The 21,559-nt window shown below is 37.9% G+C and overlaps 1 protein-coding gene across 1 annotated transcript in view; it reads left to right on the top strand.

The window, feature by feature from the left end:
• Positions 1-14,587, top strand: part of NECTIN3 (nectin cell adhesion molecule 3) — a 66,409-nt gene extending 51,822 nt beyond the window's left edge. The window contains exons 7-9 of the mRNA XM_080579544.1: positions 1,199-1,280; positions 11,172-11,234; positions 11,773-14,587. Coding sequence (XP_080435670.1) covers positions 1,199-1,280; positions 11,172-11,234; positions 11,773-11,949 — 322 coding nt within the window. The 3' untranslated portion in view covers positions 11,950-14,587. The remainder of the gene's footprint in view (positions 1-1,198; positions 1,281-11,171; positions 11,235-11,772) is intronic.
• Positions 14,588-21,559: the final 6,972 nt, after the last annotated feature.

Here is a 21,559-nt window from a genome sequence, read left to right as displayed (position 1 = left end):
GTCATAATTTCAGGGCTGCATTTTCAAGGTAGTCAAATGTGATATCACTTGCATTTCTGAAAAATAAATGAAGGAGCTAAGAGCGGGTTCATATATTCTTAATATGTTGATTTTAGCTTTATGCTTTTCGTTGTAATTGCTTGTAGTTGAAACAGGAGGATGGGGAGAGGCCCATCTTAACTTTGCTAGTACTAGTTTATCATAACCATAGGTTTAATATCAAAGTAAACTAGCCATGCTTTGCAGAAGTAAAGGTCCAGTAGGGTTTATCCTGCGATGTGTGTGAAATGAAGCAAGCACTCTGACTTGCATGGTTAGAGACAGGTGACTTAACGTGCTTTCTGGCATGTTGGTTGGCTGTTCAAGTTTCTGATGCTGACATGCACTTGAGTTTTAAGCTTCTGATATGGTCAAACACAAACAAGCAAACAGATTTTGTCAGTTAATGTAGCTGATGTCTAGACCCTGTTTGGAGTGTGCATAAAGCACGCATAAAAAGTGACAGTGGCTTAGAATATTTGTAAATACAAGTCCCTTCACATATGCTATATACAATTAACACTTAAACGGAATAAGAAATGAAAATGTCTGTCATCTCCCTGAATGCTTAATGAAGAGTTGAATAAAATAAAGCATTCAGCATAAAGTAACTTACAGCACTTGAATCTGTTGAGTTAGGAAAATAAGTCAGGTGTTTTTCTTAGAACTAAGTAATTTATAACATTATTAGAAGTAATACTGTTTTCATATTGGCTTCTCAAATTCTGTAGCTGAAGCATATTTATATGAAGAGATTTACACATTTGTATTCTATAGCCATTTGCTTTCATTGAGCTCATAATAAAAGTCTTGGATGTAATTGTTGGTAAGGCTTTTTGAAGAAAACTTGTATGGGTAAACGTTGCTCAAGCTCTATTTCATAACATAAAAATGATGATAGTTACCTATCGCTTACAGCAGTCCCTGTTCTACTTAGATGGAGGGTGGGAGGGCAGTTCTGTCCTCCAAAAAGTGCTTGGTTGAATTATTTCCGGTGGTGGATAGGTTATTACAATGTTCCACAGTTGGGTTACTGTTGATTGAAATGTGTGTTCTTGAAAGTAAGCATTGGATGACTTTGCAGCTGGAGAAACATATATGACCCGTCAACTGGACTTCACAAACATGGTATGTCATACTTTGTTCTATTTTAATATAGGATTGATCTTCCACCCACTCAAAAACCATCTTCCTGTGAGGAGAGAGCATTCTCTGTACCACAGAAAGAAGCTATGCTTCAGGTGAGTAAGGGGTTACATATAAGTAGAGGTAGGAGAAGTGATAAGTATTGAATTACTTCAGTCTCATTTTGCCTTCCTGGTAAAGTACCAAGGCTTTCGTTCGTTAACTCACAACCAAAAGGTTTCTCTACCTATGCAATATCTGGATCTTATGTTCTTGGTGTTAATGGGATCCTTAAAGGTTGGACAACTGGTGAATAGATCTCTTTTGTATCTTTAATAGTGTTTGACAGTCAGCTGTTCTTGATGTTGAAGTGGTATTTGAAATTGTGGTGATTAAGAGAATATACATAGCTTTATAAAAGGCTTTTCATTTGGGGAACAGATAGATTTGGTAGACTTAACAAGACACTTCAGCGTAGTGATCTTTGCTGGTAACAATTGCCATTCTTTTAAGTTATTGTTGTTGGACTGGTTGGAATACATTGGAATTCTGGCTCCATGGTTTACTTAATATGCTTTTTTGATTCTTAGTGAGGGTTGCTAAATAATTGTCTGCAATTATCTAGATTCTAACTTTTTAAATTTTTTTTATATAATATACCTTCATCAGCACCAAAAGATTCTATACTAGCTCTGTGACAATTACGTGACTTTTTAGTGCATTTGCATGGGTAGCTTAATGTGATCTAAAATAATGCTGTTCAGACAAGATTGGCATGTGTTTTCTGCTGGGCGTTTAGTGGTTGTTTGGTTGTAACCTGATGTGGAGATCTTAGTTACAGATTTTCTTAAAAGCACTGAAGATACTTCTGTAGATTTTCTTCAGGAGGTTGTTGGCTATTAAAGCTTACCAAATATAAGCTGACAATAAAACCTTTTATCTTCTTAAAGCAATTAGTGCATGAAAATATTATTGTGTTACAGGTATTATGTTGAGTAACAGTTGCTGATTTTGTTCCTGAGTGAAGTAGGAAACTAAGACCCACTGCTATTATTAGTAGAAGCTGGATGATTCTAATATTATGAATGTACAAAAAATGTAATTGACAAAAAGTGTAATAGATTGTTGTCTTCTGCTTCTGAAGGCAGTGTAACACCTAAGATGACACAAAGGAAACAATGCTTTTTGTTCTTCGGGTTTGACACTTGTGCTAACTATGGAATAACTCTTCTGGCATTACCATAGTTAGTGAATGCAATAGTGATGGAGCGTACTTCTGCTAATATAGTCCTATGCTTGAAATATTATGGTAAAATATTATCTTGCTTACTGAATCAGAAGGTATGTACTGTTGTAAGGTAGTTGTACATCTACAGTGCTGTCAAATGTTAAAAAGACAACAGATAGAAATGCAATTTGCTGTCCTTTACAGGGTACTCGGAAGCATCTCAGAGTCACAGAATATCCTAAGTTGGAAGGGACCTGCAAGGATCAAGTCCAACTCTTGGCTTCACACAGGACCACCCAAAAATCAGACCATATGTCTGAGAGCGTTGTCCAAACGCTTCTTGAACTCCCTTAGGCTCGGTGCTGTGACCACTGCCCTGAGGAGCCTGTCCAGTGCCCAGCCACCCTCTGGGTGCAGAACCTCTTCCAATCACCTGATCCTCCCCTGTCCCAGCCCCATGCCACTCAAGTTCCCTCGGGTCTTGTTGCTGTCCCCAGAGAGCAGAGCTCAGCGCCTGCCCCTCCGCTCCCCTCGTGAGGGAGCTGCAGGCCACCATGAGGCCTCCCCTCAGCCTGCTCTGCTCTGGGCTGAACAAACCAAGGGACCTCAGCCACTCCTCTAGACCCTTCCCATCTCTGTAGCCCTCTTTTGGACACTCTAATAGTTTTATGTTTTCTTTATACTGTGGTGTTCAAAACCACCCACAGTGCTCAAAGTAATGCCACACCAGTGCAGAGTTGAGTGTAACAATGACTCCCTTGAGCAGCTAGCAAAAATGCTGTGCTTGATGCACCCCAGGATAAGGTTGGTCCTCCTGGCTGCCAGGGCACACTGCTGGCTTGTGTTTACCTTGCTGTTGACCAAAATCCTCCGATTCCTTTCTATTGGGATTGTTCTCCAGCCTCTCATCCCTTAGTCTGTACATATACAGTCTGAACAGAGTTCCCCTTTTCCAGGTGCAGAATCTGGCACTTACTCTTGAACTTAATATTGTTGTAGATTGCCCATCCCACTAATTTGTCAAGATGTCTTTGCAAGGCATCTTGAATGTCAGCAGCTCCTCCCAATATAGTATCATCTGCAAACTTGGTTAAAGCACCTTCTAGTCCTACATCCAAGTCATTTGTGAAAACGTTAGAGAACTGATCCTAAAATGGAGCCCTGCGGAACAACACTAGTGACTGGCCATCAGCCGCATGCAACCCCACTTTCTATAACTTATTGATCCTGACCCCTCAGACAACTGTTCATCCTTCGTGTTACGTTTTTATCTAGCTGTATGCTGGACATTTTCTCCAGAAAGATACCATGATAAACAATATTGAAAGTTTCACCAAAATCCAAAGTTACATCAACTGGCTTCCCTTGGTCAGCTAGATGGGTGACCTTGTCTTAAAAGGAAAGTAAGTTTGTTAGGACCTTCCCTGTCATGAACTCATTTTGGTTAAGATCAGTGACTGCATTGTCCTTCAGGTGTTTTTTCAGTAGCTCCCAAAATAATCTTCTCTGTAATTTTACCAGGCACTGAAGTGAGACTGAGAGGCCTGTAATTACCAGGGTCGTCTTTCTTGTCCTTGAAAATTGAAACGATATTTGTCAGCTTCTAGTCAACTGGGACCTCTCCAGATTCCCAAGACCACGAAAGAAGAATTAAGAGGTCTCATGATGACATCAGACAGCTCTGAGTACCCTAGGCTGAATCCCAAGGGGCCCCCCAGACTTGTATGCATCCAGGTGGAACAGCAAATCCCACACAACATTGAGGTTGGCTGGGAATTTATTGTTCTGCAGTCAGTCCTCAAACTCAGGGCACCTGGAGTCCCAGAGCCCATGGCTAGTGTTGAAGACGGAGGAAAAGAAGGCATGAAATGTCTCTGCTTTGTTTATGTTCCTGTTTGTGAGGTGACTGTCCACATGAAGTAACGGGCCTGTGTTTTCTTCATCCTTTTGCTTTTCTTTTGCTCTTAAGATATTTTTAACAAGCCCTTTTTATTGTCCATCACGGAACTGTCCAGCTTCTACTCTAATTGAACTTTGGCCACACAAAATTTCTCCCTACAAAGGCAAACAGCATCCCTGCAGTTCTTCCCATGTCACCTGACCTCGCTTCCAGCAGCCATATGCGTTTTTCTGCCTAAGCTCTAGAAGAAGATCCCTGCTCAGCCAAGCCACCCTTCTGCCATGCCTGCTTGACTTCTCATGTTTTAGAATTGCCATTGCCTGTCCTCTTAGGAGGTGGTACTTAAAAAATGACCAGCACTGCTGTACACCATTATTTTCAAAAGCAGTTTTGCAGGGGCTCTTACTAACTATTCACTGAGCAGCCTGAAATCTGCTCTCCACATATCCAGTGTTGAAGTTCATGGTTTCTTTTTCTGAACTGTCTTTGAATTCTCTCTGGTTTTGCTTGCTGTGGCTTCTGTTAGTGACTACTTAAGAACTAAGAAAAGCTGAAGTTGGCTGTAATCTTTGTTGAACAAAGAAGAAAATGTTTTATCTAAATGCATTTTACAAACTGAATACCAAAACCAGATTCGATTGAATACTCATTTCCCTCAAGCTGGATAAATACTTCCTAAGTTGTTTTGGGAAAGGGAGAAGACATCAAATTCTCTTTCAAGCTACATGTTAACTATTCTTTATTTAGAACTAATGGATGTTGGCATAACATTGTTAGTATACCTGTTTTGTTTTTCTTCTGTGGAATTTTGTAAAACTGAAAAGAACTGGAGCTGGAGGCTGTCTTCCTATCTGCTAATGATACTATCCATACACATGTACTGTCTGTTATGCTTGAGGCAAGTGCTTCAGCTTAATCTAATAGACATAAGTGTCAAAATACTACCTTTAGTCAAGAAGTGATTGGTTGTATTTTTTTGTCATAATAAGCCAACACTTGAATAGCTATAAAGAGGGAGAAGAAGCGACTTAGTGTGTCTGCCTTGTCCTGTTTGGCTAAGTGTCTGTAGTGGCCATGTAAATTATGTTCTAAATGCCGTTTGAACTGCAGTGTCTAGACAGAAGTGAGAAGCATGTTGGTAGGCTTCTTTCCAAATAGTTCAGATACAAGCTTATAGCTATGCTGAAAAGAAAAGCAGGTGAAGCGTTGCTGTATTGACAACAGCAACAGATGATCACATTAAATCTGAGCAGAAATAAGCTGCACAAAAGCGCAAAGTAAAGCTAAAGGAGAATGAACTTAAATGGTACCTTCTACATGTTTACAGTAGCCGAGGAGCGATGCAATTTAAGCTGATTCTGTTGATACATGTAGTGTGCAATATTTTTAATCGTTGATACAGTTAGTGCTCAAGTAGAGCACAGTAGTTTTTATGGTCATGTGAATTATTTCAGATGTAACTGAATAAGCTGAAATGCTCCTGTTTGTGTGCAGTAGTCAATTTTTAAGTAGATCTTAATGCATATGTGAGCATATGAGTGCTGGTATTAAAAGGAAGGGGAGTGTTATACACATTTGATAATAGTGGAAAACAAGTGTTTTCATAGTAACTCTTTCAGACTTGGAAGCTTTAAGTGCAGTTGGTGTTTGTAGTAATGTTGAACATTCAACACATAAGTAGAAGTACGTTGTAACTGAACACTCCTAATTTTTTATACTGATATTTGTGGATACCAACTTATATTTTCCTGTGACTCATGTAAAAATTGAGAGGAAAAAAGGCCCTAAAAGAGTGAGGGTGTAGGCTAAATCAAAGAGCCAGTAAACGGAACAAATATAAAAATGACCATGTAAATAGACAGTTTTCACAGTAAAGGCTATCTGAGCTCTTGCTTTCGTGCTTTTTTTTCCTAATCATTGTCATGGAAATACTATTTGTTTACTCAGAACTGCTTTTTACATGCAATATGAAAGAGCAGTGAGCAGCCTGAGGGTTATATTCTTGGTGAGGGCACAATCTTTGCTTGGCAACTGAGTTTTGAGGCAAGTCAAGAAGTTGAGCAATGGAAGAATTCCAGTAGCTTGAAGAGGAATTTCTCTGTTGCATAATATTAATAAAAGGAGTGGGAGGGGGGGCACTAATCCAGGCAAACAATTTGATTATTCAAGTTACTTAACTATTTCATACAATATATTGCAAAGGAATATATTTCTAAGAAGCCAAGTTGACTTGTTTAGAAACATGACTGAGACAGGAGCTCTTCGATATTATGGGAAAAAATTGAATTATGTCATGCTTGACAAGCCTTTCCAAAGGAAATGGAAAAAATAATAATACTTCAACTGTGATTTTATATAATGTAATGCGTGAATATTCAGGATTCTTGAAACACTCAGAAATTATTTGGACTTTTTTTTGTAGCAGCAGAAAGAAAAGCAGAGAAAGGAAATACAGTCAAGTAGGTAATTCTAGCCCTGAAAAGACTGACTTGAGTCTTGAAACTTCAAACACCTAACATCTATAAGCAAACTATCCTGTCAAATGGTAAAGCTCTTCAATGGTAATACAAGTATTCCTTTCCAAAACAGGAAAAAAGTGAACTTGTAGTAGCTTAGTTAAAAACATAAGGCTATGCAACACCCCTTTATTGAATGATATTTCTGGACCATATGCAAAAAGTAGTCTTGAATAGAGGAAAATACTGATTCATTTATGGCACTTGATATTGATTCATTCATGGCGCTCCTGCACTCTTCTACTTGTTTTCATAATGATCTTAATACAGGTAGGAATTTCTCTTCCTTGATGGAAAAGGAAGCGTTATTATAAACTGCTTTAGACTGCAAAGTTGTTTAGGCAAACAGGATCGAGTAGAAGGAAGCATAAAATGTGTGCAGATTAACTCATCCATATTGATGAAGGATCTTAAAACAGGAAGGAAACATTAACCTGATAGGGACTAGAATGAGGCACGGCTTTTTATTAATGGACCTTGAATGTATGAAGACAATGATATACTCTGTGGGATGGATTCCTATAAATAAGATCTCTTAGACATGGGGAGTAGATAGGACATATTTATAATGGGATTTGTGAATTGGAAAGGATGAGAAAATATAAGATGAAGATGTTGTTGAGATAATTGGTTGAGCCTTTTAAAGGACTGTTTGAGAAGAAGCACGTTGAAAGTAAAATTCAGTGCTCTGGGGAAACACTGAAATGCATAAAGTAAAGCATTAGGAAGGAGATAGGAGAAGAAAAGCAACACTTAGAAATATCAAGTTTGCAGCAAAAAACAATGAAACGACATTAGATTCATGAAGATTTATGGCATTGGAATAAGCTGACATTCAAATTACAAAGTTTTAATTGGAAGAATAACACTCCTCACTTTTGTTTGTCAGTTTGAAGACGGTTGTTCTTTAGGAAACGTTGGTTTCCTGAGATCCTTCACTTGGCTCCAGTTCAAGATGTAAATGTCCAGTTAGTGTAGAGGTCATCTTGAATGATTACAAGCTGTTACTTTGCTATATGGTTCTGTGCTTGAACCGCATGTTCTTATATTCTTACTCATTCATAATGTGTTAGAGTAGAACAAGATTTTGACTTGTCTTTTTACAGGAGTGGAATGTTCTCATGCTTGACTCTGTCCTCTGTGTTGTTTAAAGCAAGTCTTTAAATGTAGAACTGGCAACTTTTACCTTAGCTTCCTTTTTAACATAGAGACGCAGTGATTATTAGTATTGTACTTTGAGACAGTAGTTTCTGAATTGGAAAACAAAATGAAAAAAAAAAGACCTGTTTAAAGATTTAACCAATACAATTTTTAGACATTGCACTTGGTATTGAGGAAAAATATTTATTTCTATTGAACATATTGAACAGGGCTTTAAACTATTACTTGATCAAACTTTTTTCACTACTGACAAAGAAAGGGGAGAAGAATTACTCTCTCATATGCTTGAAGGTCTGGAGTGGACAGATAGTTACTGTTCTGTATTCTTCCTACAGTGCTATCAGGAACTAGTACAACAAAACAACAACAAAACAAAAACCACTAAGTTTACATTATTTTTAGTGAATTGATTCTTTGTTTAGATAGAAAATGACAGAGTAGAATGGATCGGAGATCTTGAGCTTGGCTGAGTAAGGTTTAAATTTGGGGATGAAGGTTTGGTGAACTAACTACTTGAAATGCTGATATTAAATCATGATTTGAGTAGTACAAGTCCTAAGATCCTGCTTAGGTGAGACCCAAGCAAAACACAGATGCCTCTTTTCTCCTGTTGGATTGGTGTGTTAAATTGCTCAGATAAAATCTGTTCTTGTTTTTTAGCAGCTGCTGAATTTATCTGTAGTTTGTCTTCTGAGATTGGAGCAAACTTACACTTTAAACACTGAGAATATCAGAAGTTATGTAGGGTGCTTTAGCCATGTTTAAAATTGATACTTGGAGCAACATAAGTCATGACTGAAGGAAACAGTTGGCCATTCTGAAAGAAATATTGAAGAACAAGTGTTCACCTACCAAGTGAAGAACCGTTCTGAAGAATAGAAAAAATCTGTTCTCTCCCCTTGCATTAAGACAAAAATCTACAGAAATGAGATTTTTCTGTGAGGTATTAGAAAAGCTTGCTAATAGAAGAGAAGAGAAATAATTTTCCCAGGCAGCTTATCATCTTGCTTGTTGTCCAGCATATCTTTGCATAGCATTTACAACCACTGTTCAGGCTGGAAAGGTGATTATACTTAAACCAAACGTCTGGATGAACTCTGGAAGTGCCTTCCTGCCATACTTTTCTAGCTTACTTTCAAGATCACAGTATGTGTGCTGTTCTATATGTCAGTAATGCTGATTTTCTAACAACAGAATATAACAATAAATACTGGTTTCTCTCTATGTCTATGTTAACAATACATTAATCATAGATAAGTTGGCTGTAGTTAGCTCATTTTTCTTCAAGTGTTTGCAGTGAGGGGGATTTCCATTTGGTATTACTTCATTGAAGTTGGATTATTTCAGTGTAGTTGGTTATGGAGTATTTGTGTACTTCAGTATGGGTTCTGGTTGCCATCAATATGTAATGCATACCCTAAATAAGCCACAATGTCTTTCTTACAGTATCAGTAGTACTAATAGTCATAGATGTTCCAAAAGCAATAGAGTTGACAAGGTACAGAAACTTTCTAAAATACTGTTTTCTATCACTACGTTTTTTCTTCAGTCCTGAACTTAATCCATTGTTACTTCAATCCATTATTACTTGTTCCTTACTGAATATTCTGATGGACAGGGATAACATCTGTGTTTTAGCTTTTTATGTACTTGTAATTTTATTGATATGCTTTTGTTCTCTGAGGGTTAGCACAAGCACTTAGATCAGAGCAAGGCAGCATCAGTCACGCTCTTGGGAACGTCGGTGTTTTTTCTTTATGTTTGGGCTAAATCTATTGGCGCATAAAGCTGACACAGAGCCCAAGTACATAGTTTCAGTTCGGTTATGAAATGTAGATGCAAATAGTCTTTGTTCTCTGCTCTGTCTGCTATCAGAGAACCTCTGTGTTCATTACTGAGTTTCTTGAAGACATGAAATAGACTACAGATACACTGTTGGGGTAGGATAGTATCACTTAATCAGTATCTACTATTTGATTGGAGTGCTGCTTGATCAGTAGATTGGAGTCAGCTTTAAGACTTCTTTGTTACTATAATAGCCATGTAGTGCTAATAAGTTCAGAAAAGTAAGAGATCTGTAAAAACTACATTGATTCTGCTCATGGAACTGTTCTTTGGAATCCAGTCAAAGGCAAATAACCAAATAAGTGAATTGACTTACTTTTGTAAGTAGAAAGCATCAAATAACAAGACCCAGCCAGATGGATTAATTACAGCTTTTCTTCTGTTACAACATAGCCAATATTCCAAAGGATTGCTAGGCTTAATAAACAGAGCAGTGGACTCCTGTTTGGGTTATGCAAGTTTTACTGCTGTATATGGCTATATTTTTATTAGCAAGCCACACTGAACAATAGGAGCAGACATATTGTTACCACTGAGATTGTAAGCTGTTTGTGCTATCTGCATTTTGGGAAATTCTGATGGCTGTTAGTTATTGTCCTGTTCTGTGAATAGAACATCCATCAGCTCCTAATGTACATATAGCTATTGGGCCTTGCTAGGAGTCTGAAGTAATATTTTGGAGACATGCTTTGAGGAACAAGTTTTAGGCTCCACAGAAGAAGTTGACAGCAGAAGATCTAGGCAGCATGGAAAACCAATAGGAAAACTAGTCAGCAAAACAAACTTCAGTAGATGAGTTATGAATGTATCTGCTTTAATTAACAAGGAAAAAAAGCACTTTTGCTTTGGATATTGCCTTTAGAAATTAGTATTTTTTTCAGAAGGAACAGCTTTATTTAATTTTATCAAATTAAGAAATATTTAATTTCATCAAATGGAGAAACCAACATGTTATCCCCTTTTACTGTTTGTAGTATCCAATTAAATTCCTTCTCAGTTAAATACTTCTGTGCAATATCAAACTGTATTTATCCGTATGAAGACTTGTACTATATTTTGGATTTGACTTGGTTTTAAGTGTGACTTGTCTAAAGTCAATGTCATAAATTTAAAAAGCTTCTTAATCTCACTCAAATATGCTTATATTTAAAGTCAAAGTAAAATTCATGAAAATAACACTGGTATGTTGACAACAGCATTTTTCTTCACACCAGAGATTAGCTTGTAAGGGGTGTTCTAAAAGGCGGTCAGTTAAGACACTTGAAAATGCCCAATACGTTTTTGTGATGAGTAGTGTATTTGTGTAAAATAAACCTGTTCTGTAGTTTTGACTTGCTTCCACTAACTTTTCTTTCAGAAAGAACATTTTGCTTTGCAAAGCCAGTGTGGAGAGAGAGATACTGGGAACTTGCAGCACATGGTAAATAAGATGGCTTGAATTCCTAAAAAAAACTGATTTACTCCACTTTCTTAAAATAAGTGTGAGGTTGTTTTATAGTACGAAGAACAAAATACTTGTCTGTCCAAGTGAATAACTGTTGGATGTGTGGGTTTGCTGTCCATTAAGTTGAATGAGTCAATAGGACTTGAAAATACTGTATTTCCTAAATAGTTTTGCTGACTAATTTAATCATATAATCACTAGAACTTTAAAGTTCTTGTTGAATAAAATAACAAAGCACAGAAGTGCTGACAGACATTTTGATAGTTTGTTTTGCTTTTTAGATTTGAGTTAAATTCTAACTTTGAAACAGAAGTTACGAGGTCAACTTTGAGCAGTTATTAACATTTGCCATATAATAGTCTTAGGGATTGGAATTTTCAAGTTCATGTTTCTTTATACCTAGGATTATTTTGGAGATTATAGACCTTTCATTTTCATCAAAGGTTTAACAAGAATGGGAATTGTGGGTTCTATACATGAAATATGAAACTGTTTATTTCTTGTATGTGCTTAGAAAGTCATGAATGGAAAGCAACTTACCTGCGAAGCTGAAGAACTACAGGAACAACAGAGTCTTCAGCATATATATCCTGTTTATCAGCACACATATTACAAAAATTGGAGCAGCAGACACCCTCAAAGCTTGGGACCTGGGAGAGTCTACATCAATCCGAGGGAGCATTATGTATGATTCCACATGCAGATGCTAATTTTAAGATATGAGTTTTTTCATACTCGTTGACCATACAACCAATATGGTTTGTTGGCTTTGATCTCTAAAAGATTTTTTTTTTTTTCTCGTGGAAGGAAATTGCATAGCAATTTTGTGTAAGTAAACCCTATGGAATTTGTGACTTAACTTGATTCTAGCATTGGTATGTATTTCTTTTAGTAGTTACAGTACAACATCAGCCTGCCGAACGAGGAGTGCGACCTAGCTTTTTTAACCTTCATAGCCTTAAGATGTATATGCTACAGTTTGTTAGGTTGACCCATGACTGAGTGTGGTTAGGCTGTTGCCCCAGTTATCAGTGAGTATTCTCTCCCTAAACAGATGTTATAAAATTGCCTATGTAATAATGAGTAAAAGGCCAGCAAGAGAACTGAATTCCAGGTGATCTAAGTAGTCATAGGCTATCAGTCAGTTTTTTTGCATCTTGGAAAGCCTGGGATAATTACCATTTTGACTGGCCTTAGCAATTGATTTCTCCACTACCTCTACCTCTCCCAGTCAAATGAGCAACTAGACTACCTCTCAAGTTACTGATTTACTGTTTCATAACATGTTGGGTGTCTTCCCACCTTGCAAAAACAGACATAATTTTGTTATATCAGGAATTTTGTGTTCCATGTTATTTTCATCCTGGCTGTCAGTTGATGTACTTTCTGGTTATAGTTTCAGAGTAGGTCTACATGAAATTTAGTTGCAGGAAGTAGGTTTAGACTGATAAAACTCACGACTATTTAGCCATTTTCTCAGTTAAGTTTTTCAGAGTTTGCTCTTGCTTGTCAATAAACGTATTTCATGTTCTTTGGTTTCTTCTCAATTTGTGATAAAACTATTGCTGTGACACATTCTTATGTCTTGACAAGAAAAGGAAAGCTTCAGTAGTCTTCAAGTAGTTTTCAGTGCTGTACTTTCCTCTTAAACAGCACTGTGAAATAACTGGTGAATGTACTCATGTTATCAGTGCTAGGTGTTCCAGATCAAGTCTTATGAGTGTGAGTAATGGTTGAAAAACATGCTCAGGATCTTAAAGTAAATTTTCTTTCAGAGTAAAATACTCGGCAAGTAAAAAGAAAAATATATATATATATATATATATATTTACCAATGCCAAAATGAGCTCATGGGACAATCTTGAAGTTTAAGGCAGCAAGAAATAAGATGCTGACTGAAATTGTTTTGGAGAAACTTATACATACGTACAGAGTAAGGATTGGGCAGATCACTTTAAGACAAAACGTGAAGTATGGTTACTTCACACTGAACTAACTTGTTACAGATTGAACATAACGTCTGTAATATCGGTGTTTTTTCCTGCAGACTTGATTTGATTTTTGAGACAGAAGACTCCCCATTGCAGAAGCAATAGAATTGGAACCTTGTACAGTTAAATGTGCTGCAGGCAGAATGCTTTTAGAAAAATATGTATTCATCTCAATTGTAGTAATGTTAATGACATCACTATGATAGGGTTAGGTAAATGCTTGTAGTTTGGTACAGGCAGTAGCTAGAAGCTGATGGTTTAGATGCCCTTTTTCTGGGCACTAATGAGGCATTAACTGTTATCTTGCTAAGCAACTTGCTTTTATATGTGGATGAAGCTGACAGCTGAAGGTATGACAAAGCAAAATTTTGGGAAGAACCTGTTTCTTGGGAGCTTTCTTTGGCTGTTCTCTTGTGGACTGATGAGCATGTTCATTTAAATTCTGAGCAGCTCTTTTCAACTTTGAGGCCTGCTGCTGTATTTGAGACCTGAAGAAGGGCTTGTATACCCCAAAACTGTTTCCAATGTAAGCTTGCTTCTGGTAATTAGACCAATATTATTGAGCAAGACTTAATGCAAAAGATGTTGAAAGTGCATTACAGGGAGGTTCAAAACTGCTGTTGTAGTAATGCTTACGGTAAATTCATTAGTTGAATATGATACTGAAAAGCTAGTAACTTCCTATTATGATGACATAAAAAAAACTTGCGAGTTTAGACATCATTATTCTACTTCCTTTTTCTTAATTGCAGATGCGTTTTGTTTCGAAGAGTTGAGGTGGGGATGAAGGAGGAAGGGAGGGAGAATGTTGGCAAAAAAGTCCATTTTCTAGTTATTTCTAAAAATTATTTCTAAAAATGTAAGATTAGCTTAAAAAAAATGTAGTCTGCCTATGTTGCTCAAAACAACAAAATGTTTGTCAAAAAAAAAGTTTGAATTGTAAGCTCTCCATCAGCATGTACTTTGCCCTAAAGTAATTAAGGCAATGTATTACTGTAATCATTACCTGTGAGAGGATTTTTTTTGTAATATATTCAGGGACATTTAGAGTATTAAGTCTTCTGAAATGTTGCCTACAGTCTTAAGTGTGGCTAGATGTTGGGGGGAGGGTATTTTTGCATAGAATTCTCTGAAGATAACAGGAGAATGCTAATTAGGATTGCACAGAAGATTGCACACGTAGAAGTGAGTTTGATCCGCTTTTTTAAGGTGTAGAAAATGTCTTTTTATTTTTGTATATCTTTAAATGTATTTGGATTTTGATTTGAATAAACATATGAGGTGTAAGTTTATATGTTTAGATTTAAGATTAAATGTACCCATTTTCTTGGCATGATATATTTCTTCATGTTTCTTTCTCTGGTTCTATATGTGCAGCATGTGACTTTTTCCAGCAGTACTACTTTTGAATACCTGTGGTGTTGGATGCTGAAGCGAGATGTCCTGCCAACGGTTGTTTTTTTTAACAGGAGGGTTATGGTATTTGATGAGAACTAAACTTTGCGCCTGCAGTCCATTTACTGAGCTCTGAATTATCTATATATCTGTGCATTTTACAATTGCATTTGTTGTATGCATTTAAGTGGGATAATGTGTTAGCGTGTAAATCACTTGTTGATTCTTGATTGGGCCCATGGTAACCATTGACTTTGGGATGACAGTTGATTTGCACTTATTGGTGTACCTGATTTTTTTTTTTGGTGAAGATACTGCCATGTTTTGTGCCAAAGGACAAGAAAAGGGGTAGAGGAGAAAAGCAAAATTGACCAAATAGGAAGCTGATGCATATGTCCACACAACAGTCAAAAACCCAATTTGAGGCTCTCTTTGAAGTGCCACTACCCTTCACTGGAGTAGTGAAGTGATGCTAAAGAGGGTAGTGATTGTTGGGAATTACTGTACATCTGGATAGCACTTCTTCTCTCAGGATTGCTTCAGTTCTACTAGAGCTTGTATCTCAGTATCTCATCCTGATTAGTATCAGTAAATAATTAAAATATAATTGGACACACTTCATTAGAGGTATTCTTGAAACCTTTCAAATAACTTTAAAATAATTGTCTTAATTACTGAGTGTTCCTATCAATCCTGTAAATTAACAGACTAAGACAGCCTTGAGTTTTTTTCAAGCATGTTGACCTCTAATACTAACAAGTGTGTGCTTGTTTTCTAAGTGCAGATGAGGGGAAACTTCTGGATGTCTATACAGACCCACAAAACAAGGCCAGCTCTTCTGTAAGGCTGGAGATTGGGAAAGTCACTATTTGAAATAAACTGGTCAAAAGATAAGAGATGAAATTCAGCTTAAATGTAATATGAAATGTAATATGTTTAACTCTGAGTTCTTGGTGCATTAGTAATTAATAGTTGTTTGCCCTGTCTTCTGGATTTTCCCTACCAACAATTTTATCTTGTGCCTAGTCCCCAAACTGAAATCTGTGGTACAGACAAGAAGTTACCAAAGGTAGCTTTTTTCCCATCTGTGACTTGCTTCGCTGTTACTAAAATGCTTTTTGTTTGTAAAACATTAAGTGAACATATGGAGCTAGTTGCTCTACCTGTTTTTTCTCATCTTTAGTTGAAACAATAAATATCGGGACAAAATTGTGGTGTCTTTCCGGTAGGCCTGTGCAGTTGCAAAAAGCTGACAGTTACTGCCAGGTACGTGGTCAGTGCTACCTCATTAGGTTTGTTGATTGTCTGGCATAACTACGGAGGGGTTTTCTATTTGTGTGTTCAGTTACAAGATACACTGAGTAACAGAAAGTGTTAGGACTATTAAGTCTTGACAGCCGTTCACAACTTGAAGTTAATGACTTTGGTCTCTGAGAAGAGCTTTTCCCTGCTTTTTGCTTATGAGCTATTTAAGAGAACAGTGCATGTACTGTGAAGCTGCTTGGGACCAAAGAACCTAAAACACTTTATATCCCAGACTGTCAACCTTTAGAAGAAAAAACACAGGTGAAATTCTAATGTGCCTTGAAGTAATCTGTTGTTAAACTTGTACAAGAGAGCCTAAACTTTCTTCTAGCCTTTGTGAAATCTAAAGGTGTACAGTTTAATTGGCAAGTGAAGTATTGGTGCATCTCAGTCAGGATCTTGCTCAAATTCTGCATATCAGACTACAAGACAATGTCCTGGAACCAGCAACAAGTTTGTTTTATTTCTGTTCAGTCTCAGATTTGTTCTTCGTCAGGATTGTCACTCATTCATTTTTGCCTTTAATAGCTGTGTCTCAGAAATGTATTCAGCTGTGACATTTCGTAATAAGTCAGATATGTCTCTGAATTTCGTTTCAGTGGACTTTTGATGATAAATGAAAGTAATAGTCTAGACAGAGAATAGATGTCTCCGTAATTATATGTCTGTTCATGATGCCCCTTCTCGCCACTTGATTGTGTGATGTGCACCTTAGGATGCAAGGGCGAACTGAGGAAAGAGAACGAGTCTTGTTGCATCAGAATGGGGTGCCTTTGGTAGCTGAAGATGGTATTGCAACAGACTTTGTGCATTGAAATATGCTCAGCAGTTTCTGTCTGTCGCAGGTATAGTAGCTGTGAGTCAGTCTAGTTTCCACACAAAATTGATAGGGCAGCAGGTATTTTCGGTTATTATGTTACTAGAGTGTTTTCAGAGGGGTGGGTGGGACGGAAGTGTGCTACTTCAGCTTGAACAGTGTACTTGCTTCATCTCACAAGTCAGAAATGTCACAGAGATCCATGCATGATGTCTTCGTGGCCTGTGTTACTGATGACCCAGCTAAATGTGTTTATGATACTGAGTCCAGCCATTTCACCATGCACTGATTTCACCATGCACTGGATCCATATGAAGTGAAGTTGTGGACATGTTAGATATAAGGGTCACATCCAGCTTTACTTGCTTGGTTTCTGTTCTAGGCCCTGGTGTTGGAATAGCAGAGGGGGAACCTTGCAGCCACTGCAGTAGGGTGGCCTTCCCTCTGCAGTCTTTCTGAATGGAGTTATCTGATGTTACAGCTGCGATTTTTGATAAGGGACTGTGTGTGGGTTTGCCAGGGGCAACCTAATTTCTACTCAAAGAAGCTGTTTGAAGTTGACAGGCATGTTGTCATGCTAAGCAGAGAGAAGAAAAACATTTTCTCCAGAGGGCCTCCATTTCTCTGCAACTGCTTAATAGATTTCATGACCCTCTTCTCTCTGTCAAGTAACTAATTTTTATCTATATTTTCCAGATACAAGAAAACAAACAGGAGATGGTGGTAGTCTGCAGTTTTAGTCTCTTGGACCTCTGTAAGTGCAATGGAAGCTTCAGAGATTTTGTTACTTCAAAATGTTGCTAAAAAAAAAAAAATGATGGTTTAAAGCTGGAAGACCTAGGAAAAAAAAAGAACAGAGCAGTGGAATCTGTTTTCAAGTTGTACATTTTAATTCTTAATATTGTAATTAATATTGTAAAGGCATTTATAAAATCTGCAATGATTTAAATGGAGGGAGAAACCCTCCTGATTACCAGGTTCCCAGGTTTGAAAACTATGTGAATAATTTAAATTGGGAGGGATGTCTGGAGATTATCTAGTCCAATTCACCACTTGCCTCAGAGTTGTATCTGATTACCCAGAGCCTTGTCCAGATGAACTTTGAGCATCTTCAAGGATGGAGATTTTCCAAGCTCTGTACAACCTTTCCTGGTATGACTACCATCATAGGGAAAAACTTACTTGAACAACACTTGCTCTAACTTCTCTGTTGCCTCCTGCACAGTGAAGACACCTCTGAGAAGAGCTTGGCTCAGTCTTTGCTGTAACACCCACCCCTGTTAGGTAGCTGAAGACAGCAGGTAGCTTCCCACACCCCTCAGACTCCCATCTGAACAGTCCCAGGGCCCTCAGCTGTTCACTGTGCATGATGTGCTACAGCCCCTGATCTCTCCATGGCTCTCCCTGGGAATTGTTCCAGTTCAGCAACATCTGTCTTGTACCGGGAGGGTTAAGGCTGGACAGTACACCGTGAGGCCTCACAAACACTAAAAGTAGGGAAGCAATCATCTCCCTTGACCTGCTGGCTACAGCTACACTCGTAGTTACAAAGCCCCATAGGCAGTTAGCTTTCATTGCTGCAAGGGCATGCTGCTGACTCAAGCTGTTATTCACCAGGACTCCCAGATCCTCTTCTGCAGAGGCCAGCTCTTGCTCTCTGCTTTGTCTCTGTTCCTGCATTTTCTGAAGATAACAATTGAGTTAAGTTTCTGTAGCTGAGGAATTGAATCCTACTATATACTTGGTTTAACATGTGTACCATGCCAATAGTTAAAATATGTAGTTGTCATAAACTTTGACCTTGACTTTAAACAAAATAAGTTGGTTCTCATAAAGGGGAAAAGTTGCTTTGTGTGTTGGTTTACACTGGATTTGTAGTTTTCTTGCTGTCACATTGCAGGCGACACACTTTGCTGCCATGGTAATGAATCAAAGGTTACCTGCAAGCCAGACAACTGTGGTAGGTGCAGCTGGAGATGAGCTTATTTTCTTTGTGCCTTTAAAACTACCTAATTAACTCCAGAGACCTCTCTAGCTAAGACATTTAATTTTCAAAAAAATAAATAGGAGATAAAGGAGCAAAGATGCAGTCACACTATATTGTTCCTGTTTGTTCACAAATTCTTTGTAAAGACAAAATCACTTTAGTGCGTCATCATATAGTATGGGTCTTTGTCACATCTATAACAGGATAACTTCTTGTAATGATACTGATTTATGAATCCAACTATTCATTTCCCTTTATCATAGGTTTGTATTGGATAATTGATTTGTAGCTAGCACTTTTTACAGGACTGGTGTCTCCAGTTTTCAGGAAGGTGTCTGTAACTTGTTAGGTATGTACAGCTCCTTGTATGATAAAATCATTTTGCTCACGGAATCCTGGGATCTGCCCAACTGCTGTGTTCAGAGGTGGAAGGGGAAGGTATCTGAAAGACACGGCAGCCTGGCACAGTGAGTTCTGCTGTCCTGCAAGTGTCCTTGTCTGCTGGAAGAATTTCATGCAATCTGTACTGGATTAAACCACAGGTGGATTTTGCCCTCTGAATCAGTGGAGCACTCAGATTAAGGCCTTGTGGAAAAGGGAAGCCATGTGAAGGGCCAAGGGTTATGACTGGAAAGAAGACAGTTTGCTATTTGTCAGAATAAAGACTGATCTACCTCTTCATATCTGACAAGTGTAATTTATTTAAGAAGAAAAGAAACAATGTGTTAAACACACACCACCTCACCTTCTCCTCATCCACCCCTCAAAGAAAACAGCCCCAGGTAGCAGCATAGTGGGATTTGGTAACAAATTATGAATTATTAGCTTCAGAAACACTTCAGTGGGGAAAACATGATCTACTTCAGAACTATATCACTTTAAATTGTGCTTCTCGTATTTTTTCGTAGCTGTTGATTCACTCTGCAGTTTCTGGAAACAGAAGACTGTTTTGATTTGACATATGAGGAAAGTTCCTAAATGCTGTTTGCTGTTTAGGGTTAGCATCTCAGTACAATCTGCAGTAGAAACTTCCATCATATTTGCAATGCTCACACTTGGAAGACTGCAGCTGCCAAACTTCACTAAGGCTGCCTAAAACTGACAATGCAAAGAAGCTTGTAAATAATAATGGTAAGTGGTGGAAAATGACAATTAGTTCTATATTGGTGGTTAAATATCCTAATGTACAAACAGACCTATATTGGAAGATCAGGTAATTTTTATGAACCTGGGGAAAATCCTGTCTGAATGGACAGCAGAAAAATCAAGGATGTCTGCTGAATTACCCAAGGTATAAATGCAGAGAGGCTACTTTTTTGCTTTAGGATTGTTATACTATGTGCCTCTCAAGCTTTACAAAATGTTTATTACAACTTTGATATTTTTTTGTACTCATAGCTTTATCTGTAGAAAATATAAGTAGTGGCCACACTTACCAGAGAGTTCAAATGCTTTTGTCTTTCTATTTTAAGTTATATGTTGATTAAAAGCCACTTCCCTGTTTTAACAAATGCTTGAACTATGAGACATTTGACTGGGGGAGGTGGGCTTGTAAACAATGCCCCAGTGAAATCTTCTGGGACATATTACTCTAAGAGTAACAGGATATACCAGGCTGTGAAAATAACTTTCCCTGCTGTCACATCTAGTTGCTCTTAGATTCACAGACTGACATTGTTTCATCTGTAAAGCTGTTTTGTGCCCATAGCTTTAATTGAAAGACTAAGCACCTGATAACTATTGGCTAGGGACCTCCCGATTTCCAGGCTACAGGTGTATTTGGTAAAACTATACTAGTTACTCTTATGACGATGTTGCTGTCAGTTTGCAGTTTTCCTTTCTGGTGTCTGTTATCCTCTGAGTGCATCTATACGCAATGCCTGTAGTTCTCCCTTGTGCTTCAGTGTACTGGATTAAAAATTGTGCTCTTTGCTGGTAATGCTTATCTATTGGATGTAACCACTGTAAGAGAAAAATAGCTTCTGAGCCACCTTCTCTCCTACTTTGTCCTGAATGCTTAGGCTTTTAAATTACTTACCAAATAGCCCCCATCAAATCTCACACCCAATATCTATATCTAAGGTAGTAGTGTTAAACTGTAGAAGAGTTGCTTTTTTCCTACATTCAGACACATGGGAAACAGCATGTGGTTCCTTAGCTGCATGTTGTTCCTTGGTCACATGCGGTGGCATTGTACATGTTCCCAGGGGCTGGCAGGATAATTAACCTGGCTTCAACTACTTGAAATGCTATTTTTGTTGAAGGAGGATACATAATATGAACACTGAGGCATTAGGATGAAATTAATTCCATCAGAGTGGCCCGGAAGTCCTGAAGAAAGGACTGCTATTGCACTTGAAATCCTACCAATTAGTGCTCTAAACTCCTTGGGCATTGCTTGTGTTGCTGGTTGGTAAGCTGCTAGTTGAACAGAGCACCTCAAATTTAAGGCAGGTGTTGCTGGGAATGTAATTGCTTGTTTGCTCCCACCTGCTACTTGTCACTCTTTTGTGGTCTTCACGAGGGTGCTGCTGTGTGGTGAGTAGTGACCTGTGATTTAAAAAAATAATAATTATATGTGTCTGATATAAATACTTGGTGTTCGCTAACAACAGGGATGTGAAGCTAATGGTTTTAACAACAATGGTGTCTTTGGATGAGATGTTATTTAAGTAGCATATAACAAAAAATGAAACCCTATATTACTGTAACTCACTCACACAGCTCTGCTGTTAACAGTGCATGGAGGGGAATCAAATGAGCTTTCCTTCCCACTGTTGCTAGCATTTTCTGCAGTAGATGTAGG

Source organism: Anser brachyrhynchus, assembly GCF_964034855.1.
Source record: "Anser brachyrhynchus genome assembly, chromosome: 1".
Taxonomy (NCBI): Eukaryota; Metazoa; Chordata; class Aves; order Anseriformes; family Anatidae; genus Anser; species Anser brachyrhynchus.
The sequence above is the reverse complement of the archived record's forward strand: the minus strand, read 5'-3'. Positions and strand labels throughout refer to the sequence as shown.